Source organism: Emydura macquarii, unplaced genomic scaffold (genome assembly GCF_026122565.2).
Source record: "Emydura macquarii macquarii isolate MOO-44397 ecotype Brisbane River unplaced genomic scaffold, CSIRO-AGI_Emac_v2 contig_1390, whole genome shotgun sequence".
In the NCBI taxonomy this organism is placed as follows: domain Eukaryota; kingdom Metazoa; phylum Chordata; order Testudines; family Chelidae; genus Emydura; species Emydura macquarii.
The window spans coordinates 4,853,065-4,865,079 of record NW_027131527.1 but is presented as its reverse complement, the minus strand read 5'-3'; the positions used below and the strand labels follow the sequence as shown (position 1 = coordinate 4,865,079).

At 38.2% G+C, this 12,015-nt stretch overlaps 1 protein-coding gene across 5 annotated transcripts in view; it reads right to left on the bottom strand.

The window, feature by feature from the left end:
* The window catches only part of GRID1 (glutamate ionotropic receptor delta type subunit 1), a 710,419-nt gene that overhangs the window by 13,329 nt on the left and 685,075 nt on the right, over positions 1-12,015 (bottom strand). For 3 of the 5 annotated variants that reach the window (XM_067552524.1, XM_067552526.1, XM_067552523.1), the window contains exons 14-15: positions 10,533-10,699; positions 8,489-8,729 (exon numbers count right to left, since the gene is read on the bottom strand). The exons of 1 other annotated variant lie outside the window; for it this stretch is intronic. In XM_067552524.1, the coding sequence (XP_067408625.1) occupies positions 8,489-8,729; positions 10,533-10,699 (408 nt within the window). Of the gene's footprint in view, positions 1-8,173; positions 8,261-8,488; positions 8,730-10,532; positions 10,700-12,015 lie in introns of all 5 variants that reach the window. One more of the 5 variants, XM_067552528.1, reaches the window with a different exon arrangement.

Here is a 12,015-nt window from a genome sequence, read left to right as displayed (position 1 = left end):
AGTTAAAGTTAATGGGAGCTTTTCCATTGATTTGAATGGGAGCAGGATCAAGACACTTCTCATGCACTTAAAGGTAAGTGCATGCTTAAGTGATTTGTTGGCTCAAGGCCTCAGGCTTTACAAAGCACAATAGGTTGAAAGACAAATCTGAGGGAAACACTGTTACAATGTTTTTTTATTCTGATTCAAATGTATGCTTTAATTATCGTTGAACATTCACCGCCAAAACAATCAACTTGGGAATATCACTGTGAGCTGAGATAAAACAAACCAAAAAAGGCCCCGGAAGCACAGTGTCAGGAACCTAACTCACTACAACCGTATATAGGCCCCAAGTTCAGCAAGATATATAAGCACATGCCAACATGCCACATGAGTGACTACAATGGGAACACTCTATAATAAAAGTTAGGCACATACTTAAGTTCCTTGCTGAACTTTAAATGGTGGTGTTTCTAACGGTGTGCCCCTCACTCCAAAGGGGTTGTTTTATGCTCATTTTTGTACATGGATTTTTTTTTTCTAAGAAACATGCTGCTAAATCATGTTCTAGACTAGACTACCTCTATAGGAATCTTATAGCAGGATTTTCTAATATGATTCTCAGACATGAAACCACTGCCTCCAAATGGATAGGAAAAACTTTAGTGGTACTGAGCTAGCAACAGATATATTTAAATATCACGGTAGCTAGCACAGTTCTGGTCCCAGAGTCAGCACGCAAAGGAATGACATGTCATCCTCAATTCACTTAAGGCCCAATCCAAAAACCATTGTGGTCAGTGGTGAGATTCCTATAGACTCCAATGGGCTTTTGTTCAGCCCATTTGTTGTGACAAGGTATTGTAGAATATCTGGTTCTCTTCAAAGAAGAGGTGAGTTTTCCTACCATTTATATTGCTGTTGGGCAAATAACCAGTAGCAAGTGAATTAAGGCCATTTAACTCATAATTTCTCAACTTTTATCAGTATCTGTACAAGGGAGAATACAGCAGATATTTTTTCTCTTTTCCCCCCCCGCTCCTTTTCTGTACCTCCTCTCTCAAGCTTTGTGTTTTGTAATATACCAGCATGAAACCTGCAGCCTGGAGTCACTGATGGTTGCTTCTGAAACCTTATTGCTGGTTTAAAGCTGCTATTAAATGAAGTTTGCCAGTTCTTATGTTCAGTCAGTCTTGAACCTGAGTTTTCTAGGTGGCATTACAATACACTATTTTGCCAATGTTTGTGTTTAAATTCCCCCCCCCCACCACCAACAAAAAATAACTTTATTTATTCTTAGAAAAATAGAGTACAGTACAATGGTACAAACAGATGATCATTTATATGTAACTGAGCAAACAATGTACAAAGATTTCAGACATGTCAAAATACATAAAAAATAATTTTAAAAAAACAACATAAAATATAAAAAACATACAATGAAGGGAAAATAAAATGTCAGTTCAATGATCCTGTGTTTTCTTTCACCATCACAAGTGACTGTCCCCAGGGAGAATCAAATAGTCAGGAAAAAGTAAAGATAGTGACAGAAAGACGACAAAAAAGAGAAGAGGAAAAGAAAGGTAAGAAAAAGAAAGAAGAAAGGAAGATAAAAATTGGTGTAAGTATCAGAACCTTTAATAACAAAAAAAAAGGTGACTGACACAAAATGTGCCAGGGCCTACATTGCTATTTAATAATATCTTGTCGGAGATCTGAGGTGAGGTAAATCTGATTCTGATTGGAAGTCTTAGAAGTAATAATCTTTGACCCATTATGATCATATTAATAATCTCATATTTCTATTTCTGAGATACATTGGAGTTCAGGTTTTCAATGCCAAAGAGAAAGTCTAAAGAGCTAAAGCTCTAAGCGCAGATTTTTTTGAGGTAGGTTAAAATTGGTGTGTTATCATCCAGCACAGATATACGATGCACTATAAGGAATCTTAAGGCAGAAGATATAAGGCTGCACATCCCAGAGAGACAGGTTGTTGGTTTTTGTTATCCCCTCTCCACAGGCCAAAGTATGTACAACAATATTTCAGGGCAGTTTCATCACCTTACTCAGTCCTGGAGAGTTAGAAAGTTTTGCAGAGTGGTGACTTGTGGGGATTCAATAACTGTTAAAGATGTTATTTTGTTGAAACAGAGTGAAAGCAGTAATGATGACATGATGCTGTTATAGATATATGAGTCAGTTAGTACAGTTCTGCTCCCACTGTGGACAAAGTATTAGAAGTTGGCCTTCTTAACTTGAAGAATAGAGGAGGAGAACACTGAGGACAGGAGGAAGAAAAGCCAAAAAAGTAAAAAAAACACTGCTCAGTAGAATGATTTTACATGGGCTGATTAAAATGATGAGAAACTATAAACTAAGCAGCCTTAATTCACACTGTGATAGTTAGTTAAAGAATTGCAAACATATGGCATGAAAGATCAAGCTCTCGTCTTGGGGTCCTAAAAAGAGAGAGATGCTGCAATATCTTAATTGCAATTGAGTAAACTGGAAATTAAGGCTCCATGTACACCAGGATTAGAACTGTGCTTGGTGCCAGCAGTGTTCCAGTCTCTTCAGATAAAATATGTTTATGTTTTATAATCCACTTCATTCTAGATAAAAAACAGATTGAAAGAGGAATTTGAAGAGCAAGTTTTAATGGTGACAAGATGTGGCTAAACAGCCAATGTGTCAATCTTATCTTCTAAAAGTGAAGCAATACATTTCAGTTCTTGGCAAAGGAATCATTCTGTAAATAGTTGAGTAGGGTCTATGGCTAGCCTGAAGTTGCTATTTCTCCTTAATTTGAAGATGACACAATTTGTTTTCTGTGATTAGATCGCTCATGCAGAGAATTTTATGGGATTTCCATGCTTGATTTTTTTATTCTTCTCAGTTTCAAAGCTTTAGTTATTCTAGAATGTAACATTTGGTAAGGAAAAAGGGGGTGGAGGGCTACAATGGCATGATAACTTTGAGGATAGCACAAGAGGAATGTTCTACAGGGGGAGATAGTTGAGTGCAAAAAGGCAGAGCTGATAAAGTATCAATGGAGGCTGCCAAATCCAATACAGTTAGCAACCATGCTGGATTGTAATGACAATGAGCATTTAGAAGCCATCTTTCAGGCTGTTCAAATGCATTGAAATAGAGCCTGGACTCCATGTGGTGGGAAAGCCCTCACACAAACTGACGGATCCAAATTATATTGGAGTTTATTGAGCTTGTGAAAGACATGATTAGGAATTGTACTAAAAAATTACTAGACTTAGGAGGAACTCTTCTTTTTCAGAATTTCTATGTTACCATGAGACAGATTCTCAGTTTTCAATATATTTAAGTGATTGTTTGACAGACACACTTTTGGGTCAGGGACCAATACATTACTTGTTCATTTATTCAAAAGTGACAGAGAATAATGTAATTAAAGTCCAAAATGGTCATTAGTTTGGATTTTTCACTCTTTATTTCACTCACTGAAAAGCTTCTAAAGGTAATATTAGCATCCAAATATTAGGTATAAACTATTGTGGATCTGTAAGAAACAGACTAATATTACAGTTTCAGAATACAGCTTTCTATTTAATGGGTCCACTTACGATAGGTCCAGAGATTTGTGGAGGTGCTCTAATATTCATGACCAGTGTAGGAGAACTTGCCACTGAAAATAATTGGAAGAGGTTGACTATACATTCCAGAAAATCTAGTCAAAGTTGGAAGAGGTTAACTATAAATTCTAGAAAATCTACTCATTGAAGGAAGACCAAATGTATTTTCCCATGTTAGAAGTAAATCAAGGCCATTTAAAAGTTTCTAAATGCCTTTCTAGCATTAATAAACTATAATTGTGCATCCTAATGGAAGATTCTGTCATTGTGATGCAAATATCAAATATTTCTAATATCATCATAGGCTAGTCTTCCTTTCCAAAAACCAGTTTGTGGTACCAACACATTGTTTTGCATCTAATTTTTTTTTTGCATGCAGTGTTGTTGTAGTTGTATTGGTCCCAGGATATTAGAGAGACAAAGTGACCTGAAAAAGAGCAGTATGTAAGCTTAAAAGCTTGTTTGTCTCACCAGCAGAAGTTGGTCCACTAAAAGATATTACTTCACCCACCTCTCTGTAATTATTTATGTTATTTAGATATCTGAGTACTTGATTACTCTGATGTACATGAAGAACTAGCTCAACTGAACCCAGAAAATACCCAGAAGTGATGTTAAGTGGAAGAGGAAAATGCTTCGAGGAACTGGTAAATATCAGTACTTCATCCTCAGTTGAAGTCAAGATTGCGCACAGCCTTAGTGTCCTACTGGACTCAGTACTGACCCTGGAAACACAAACTGCAACAGTTACTAAAAGTGGTCTCTCCCCTCTCCAAGTAGCAAGAAGACTCTATCCATTCCTTTAGTAAATTAGCCAACGTGGTTTGTGCACTTGTCATCTCCAGAATATTTCCCTCTTCTTGGGCCAAGATAAGAAGTTCACAAGGAAACAGAAGTTGGTGTAGAATTCAATCTCCTGAGTGGATCAAGCCATTCATGTTATGCCAGTGTTCCTCAACCTGAACTGATTTAATCCTGGATCCATCACAAGTGTCTAGAACTGATTTACAAACCCATTAATGAAATACAGTCATAATATCTGAAGGACTGCCTCTTTTGTATGACAAGCCAAGGACACTCATTGCCAAGTACCCTGTGACTAGCAGAATCCAAGTATAATCTTCAGGGAACCAAAACTAACCTTCCTCAACTGCTCACTTATTCAAAAGGGATAGGGAATGGTCTAATTGAAAGTCTAAAATGGTTATTATTAATTTTGATGTTTCACTCTTTATTTTACTGGTTTAAAACAAACAAAAGAAAGTACTTCTTCACACAATGCACAGTCAACCTGTGGCACCCATTGCCAGTGGATGTTGTGAAGACCAAAACTATAACTGGATTCATAAAATAATTAGATACGTTCATGGAGGATTGATCCATATTAGCCAAGATGGTCAGAGATGTGACCCCATGCTTTAGTAGGCCTCTGACTTCCAGATGCTGGGACTGGATGACGGGTGATGGATCTTTTGATGATTGCCTTGTTCTGTTAATTCCCTTTGAAGCATCTGGCACTGGGCACTCTTGGAAGATGGGATACTTGGCAAGATGGACTATTGGTCTGACCCAGTATAGCTGTTCTATGTTGTTATGCTCATCCGAGGCTCTGGAACATCCTCCCCAAAGGTGATTAAGAAAAATCCAACTTTCATCATTTTCAGCTCACATTGCAAGTCACATGTCTTTGCTAAAGCCTTTCAAAAAGCCAAAGAAGAGAAAAATCCAGCAGCATGGTCAAAGATAGAAACTGTTAATTAAATTACCCATTTGGATGGTATATTGATTGCTCCAGTGGGAGAAATTTCACTGTTTTCTGTAATCCATGCATAGTATTTATACATTATAGTAATTAGAAATGCTAATGATAATATACAGATACCTGCATCAATAGTCTCAAACTTTAGTCAACTCCACTGACAACTCCATTATCCTTCCTGTTTTCCACATCTGCAACATCTGCAACCCTGATGTCATATTAGACTCCTCTTTCTCTTCTCCTCCCCCATATCCTGTCCCTACATAACTCTGAAACATTTTTCTATTTAACATTATCAGAATCTTCTCTTTTCACACCAACTCAAGTACTTGCACTTGCCTCTTTGGTGGACATTTCCTACTGTGACTACATAACTTCTCTTCAGCAATCCCACTTCTCACTTTAGCTCCTACCAGTGCATCCAAAATGTTGCTGCAACCTAATCCATCTGGGAATTCATACCATGCTTCTCATAATTGTATCTGAGTACCTGCTAAAGTCACCTTTCTCTCTGGTTCCTCTGACCTTTTTATGCCATCTCCTTGAATCACTTTACTGGCTTCCTGTATTTTTCCTACATCAAATTTAAATTTTTCATTAAAATTTTTCAATAAATATTTTTCAATAAAAACTTTACATTAAATGTTTCCTACATCAAATTGTCCTCTTCTTCAGGGCTTTATATAATCACTATTTTCATTTCCTCTTACCCCATGTCTCCTCCTTATACTTCTTCCAAGACCTCTTATTACTGCTTTCTTCATCTCCTTCTCCCATTCTCAACTTTGTGCCTTCATCTATTCTACGCTCTACGTCCAGAAAAGTCTCAAACATTTTGTCCATGCAGCACCCGTCTCCCCCAAAATTAAAAACTACTTCCTCCAGGACTCCTTATTCTCTTTCCCACAGTCTCTCCATACCCTCACTTTCTCGACCTGTGTCTTGTCTTAGTTTAGTTTGTCTTGTTTTCCCCTACCTGGAAGTGCTTTTTGCTCAGACTTGGAACCACTTACTCCCACACATTTTCTTATTTCCACACTTGAGTGGAGTAATGCTGTACCATACAGCCATCTGTTTTTTTAGTTTGATGCAGTATTTTACAGATTGTTGTGTGAGGATGTTAAGACCCTGAGCATGCCAAGAGAGAAATTTAAGGGCAGCCATAATTTAGAACAGTAAAAGCCTAAAGCATTGTATTTCTGGTAGAGAAAAGTGGGATAGGGGAATGCTGAATGCAGTAAGAATTCCAGTTAAAGGCAGGAAAAGAAAAAAAAAAAAAAAAAGTTGAAGCAGGAGCAAAGGAAGCAGAATATTAAAGATCAGAGACACAGACCTTCCCCAAGGGATGGGAAAATGGAAATAAAATAGAGCTTAGGATATCTTGAATTAAATCAGTGACTGACCTTATCTAACACTTATTTTACCTTTTCTGTATTTAGCTCTGATTTTTGGATATATGCTCATTTAAGTCTACAAAGATTTATGCATTGGACTCCCTGAGCATTGAGAGGAGACTACACCCCCAGAGTATGTCATACCCAAACATGGCTAATGGTTGTGTGAAGACACAATATTAGTGGATTTTGAACAGTGACCACCTTCGTCCGTGATCCTTCAAGGTATTCCCCTAAGGTGAAGAAAACTGCCTGTGTGGAGCTCCTTAAAGAGTAGGAGCCTTAAGTAGCAATGTTATTGTGGAGTAGGCCTCCACAGTTCTGGTGGGGATGAGGTCTACAGTGTAGTAAGGGAAAGGCTGAGGGCTTGCATCCAAGATATGAATGCATGTTTCTTTATAGGCAAAGCTATTTGTCCTCACTGTGCATGCACTCAGAATGCTATACTGTGCTAAGAAAAATGGATACAAAATTTCCATCACCAAAATGATCCTTTTCAGCAATATATATTGTGGAGTTGTGTGCAAGTGACTTCACAAGTTTGTCCCACAAGCATGATATGGATATTTTATAAATAATTAATTATTTAATTAAAATGGGTGAAGAGGGAACACAGAGAATGGAATATTATTGACAAATATTTGATAACATTACAGACTACAACATATATTTTCAGATTTCATATACCACAACTGTTTGTATGTGGTTGGCATGTCAAGTATTGTAATACTCCCGACAACCCTAGAAATTAAGGTTGGAATTGATGGGCTTTCTGCCTTTGTATTCTTTTCCACTTGTGGTTCTGCCTATTAATTGCTTGTAACAAATATCTGTTCAAGTCATAAGAATCTGCAAGTGTCTTAATCTTAAGTGTCTTAAGTGTCTTTAAGTGTTTAAAAAATTTCCAGAGGTTAGCTTGTTAAACTTTTTAATTGATGTAAATAGATACAGGCTTCAAGCAAGATAGCTCTGCTTATGGACTGCTTAGTCTACCATCATGTTACTATTTATTACTTTGCACTGTTGCAAGAAAACTTTTGCAAACAAGTCAATTCCAATGGATTTTTCTAGGTAAAATATTTTATATGGAAGGCATTTGCTCAGAAGAGTCATTTTTAGAAACAAACAAAAAAGGTTACAAAAAAATAAAAGGAAAGACAGTTATTAAACAGTATTGGTGGCTGGATGGTTTATTGTATTAATTAAGATAATTAATTTTTAATCACTAAGTCACCTGTTCAAATTTGGCCTAGATTGGTTGTGACCAAAAATTGTTGCCCTCTGATGGCAGCTGTGTAGAATGAGCTGGTGGTCACAACCCACTAGATAAGGGTCCAAATTACAAAAAACATCAGCTGGTGCCAATTTGTATCCCTGCTGTCAGTCTTAGCAGAGAGGCCAAGGGCATGGTGTCTCATCTACTCTCTTACCCCTAAAGCTGGTCTCTCCAGGTCAGGGTTGAGGCACATTGGTGGGACAACGTAGGGAAGTTTGGACTGCTGCTGCCCATGCTGTAACTGCTCTATAAATAAATAGAGGACTTTAGTCTCCAGGGCTGTCAATTTGGCACCGTCCATGAAAGTCACATTTTAAAAAAAAATCAAACTTCATGTAATGATTTAGTATTGCCAATCAAAATAAAGTGAATGTATTTGTATGAGAGCACCTAAATCCCACAGCTTCCATTTGCTCTCTGTATTTTGTTTTTTCTACTCTTAATTGTGATAAGAATAAAAGTTATGGACCTCTTTTGGAGTTTCTTGATGACAACGGTTGCTGTTCCACCACAACTCCAGCGCTGCTACCAAGCATGCGAGAAGAAGGCCTACTGCTAAAATGCAGAAGACGCCTGCAAAACTGTGAAGCTTCAGTGCCTTCCCATCTGTCTGTGCATTGGTGTGGCTATTCAGATCACAACGGCCCATCCGTGGCCACCATTTCTGTTTGAGTACATCCAAGTCTCCAGTGTCTTGTAATTCTAAGATCCTGCAGAAATTTTAAAACATAGGCATTATTTCAGTTGATTTCTGTATATTGTGTATCCATTTATCAACAACTCTGTAGCCCTGGAATCCTTATATTACAATTGCCCTGCAGGAATTACCTTTCTGTAGGAATTCAGTGTTAATCAGTGGGATTTTGTTTCTAGGGCAGAGCATCTCTAGCAGGACTGGTGAATTCTACAGTTGCAGGACTTTCTTGCTTTCTGTCTATAATCAATCAGTGAGGTATATTTTCTCCATATCAAATACTCACTGTACATTTTCCTCAAACGCTAAAGTGGTTGTAAGAGTGCCACTTTCACAAGCATAACTTTCTGTAAGTAACAAGATTGATAAATGCCTCCTAGTCAAATGTAATTTCATCCAAAAAACATCCACCTGGAAAGGGGTGAAGTGAGTTACTCTATTATACCAAACTGCATCCAGCATATTCCAGTACAGAGCATCCGGAAGACTTCACTGATCAGCTTTAGAAACAAGTGTGACTTTAAAAACTACACTTAATAAGCAAAGCTTTAGCTAGGGCTCCATCTAAAATTTTGACCGTAGTCTGATTTCCAATGGGCTATAGTGGATTTTCCATGGGTTATTATTCAGGAAGAAATAGCTCATAAAAGACTCAACCTTCCCCCCCCCCCCCCTCCACTCCATGTATACTCCATCATAATAATTTCAAATTGTATTGGAAACAAGCATGCCACCATTTGCACAGTACTTAATACAAAACAATTTAAGCAGCAATAGAGTTGCTTATTTCTTCTTTGAGCTAAGCAAATGCAGCTCATTCAAAAAAGATTTTACTATAATGCTGTTACTTTACGCTTGAACTAGTGTGTTAACAATTACTAATTCATCATTGTTTCCCATTTGTGAAATGTCCCCTCTCTCCATGAATGATTCATTTTGGGTCTGGTTTGACAACTGCCTTCACTATTTAATAACAAGCTTTCCTTCTGAGGCAGCTTTGTCTCTGGTTATCATGAAAATCCTGGCTGACTGCAGCTGGTGTTTTATAGCTTCTTATAAAAGGCTTCCTTACAAATAATCCACAGAAAGAAAGTCTGCCTTGGCTTCCTGCAGGTAGCTGTGTGCTCAGCCAATTTCTACTAAGGCCGCACGTATCTACACCACTGTGCACATGTTTGTTTTAACATGAGGGGGAAGCACACATGTATACTTTTAAAAGATACTGATAAACTGTTAGCCACAGGGATCACTGAATTGTGACAGACACAGTAGAGTCACCATCTTCCTAAACCCCCACAATCACTCAGCAACTATTATTTACCTTTATATTATGACATATAATAGACAGCATTGCATCTTTCAGTTGGATCAATGCACCCCAGTCAAAAGGCTCAATTTTAGCTTTGTCACAAGCCCCGTGTAAGGGGCAGTGGATTGTTTCACTGCCCCAAAAACAGCCTGGGAAGTAGACTGTGACTCAGAGAGTTACACTCTCCTACCCAGTTAACCCACTGCGCTGGGGAATATACCAGGCACAGTATGTGCTACGTGGAGTGTTGGGAACACAGCCAACACTCCACCCATTTCCATCTCCCTCCTACCTACCACATGCACAGGAGAGGAAGTAACAGCTCTGTTGAGGTTGCTCCTCGCCCCTCTGCCCTACGCTACTATAAAAGGAAGAGAATTCAAACAACTGATTTCAAAAGACAGAGATTCCTTTAATAAACAGATATTGCCAAAGTTAATCAGCAGTGAACACAGGATTCTCTCTTTGTTACAGGGAGAATCCTATGAAACAAGTATGGTTTTGTGTTACCTTTGGGAGAAGAGGTCTCTGTAGGGGCTGCCATGCTGGAGTGCTATCCCATATCCTTTACTACTGATGCTGTTTCCAATGACGGTCACAGAACACTCATCATCTGTCAGCGCCGCATATTCCACCACTGTTACATCCCACAAAAAAGCATAGTTGCCTTTCTTTGCCTGTAAATGTACCACAAATAAAACTAAATTATATAACTGATCTAGGGCTTAAAATGGTCTCAAAGTCACGCTGACTTTGCTTGCCCAGTATTGGCATTTCATTAGTTCATAACAACGTTTTAGACCCCTCACATCTTCAGACATTTCTGAAGCCCCCACAACAGTTCCTCCTCTACTTCATACCCCCTGAGAGCACTCCCATTTTTTCAATGAGCCAGGGTGGCACAGTAGCCTGAGTCAAAGACTTCATGTTTGCAATGTAGCCAACTTCAGGCCTCACAATGGTCTTTTACATAATTATAATGATTAATAATGAATTAAAGACATTACCTTAAATGATATTACTTGATATGGTTTTCCTAGGGAGCACTGCTTAATGAGCACATACTAATTCTTCCATTTCCACACATATACACACCTGGGCGGATACATTACAAACACAGTATGATATGTTCTAGCAGGCACAGCCACCAAAATGGCAGCTCACCAAAAGAAAACGCCATTTGAAAAGAGCTGCCCTAGTCCTGCAACAAAAGGCAGGATAAAATTTTTAGAGAATAATTTCCTCCCTTAACGTGGAAGAGAAGAGTCGCCAGATTCTCCCACTAGCTTTGTTTGTGACCAATATTGATTTATTTTAGTACACACCTCCACAGCTGTCCTCAAATGTCAGCGTTAATTGGATTCAAACCAGTGCCTGAGTGCAGTGCGCATGATGAATGTAAATCACTTTACTTAACATAAGATGTAAGAAATGTCTCTGGATGGGGATTTTAATAAAAAAAAAGTCATCATTTTGCTTGGTTAAAGTAATAATTGATTTCCTAATGCATTTAAGTAATATGTTTTTTAAGTCTCTAGTGAACATACAAAGCACAGTGGAACAGATGGGCTGGAGAATCTAATGCAAATAAATGAGTAATCATAGATGCAGGCTTCCAAGACTTAATTTTTTTTAAGTTTGGGTGATTTGTGTTTTCTCATCAGGTTTAGAGCCTTGGCAAGGCAGGAAGCTGATGTTCTACATAGGTTTGTTTACAAGACTATATCTTCAAGCACCCTCAACTAATGGCCTCATTTCTAACCATCAGCTGTTTCCTCTGGGTGTTTTCCATCTCCATGTAAGCTCAGCCTTGGATTGACCTACAAGACAAGACTCTCTCAGTTCTTTTATATCAGCTGTGGCCTGCTGGCATCTAGGTTAGGAAATTAAACTCATTTCATTTTAGCATGTTTGGAAATAAGTGATCACAGTACACTGAACTCCTGGATGGCTGTTCAAACAGGACAATAAACCAAATGTGAGTGAGTGGCCC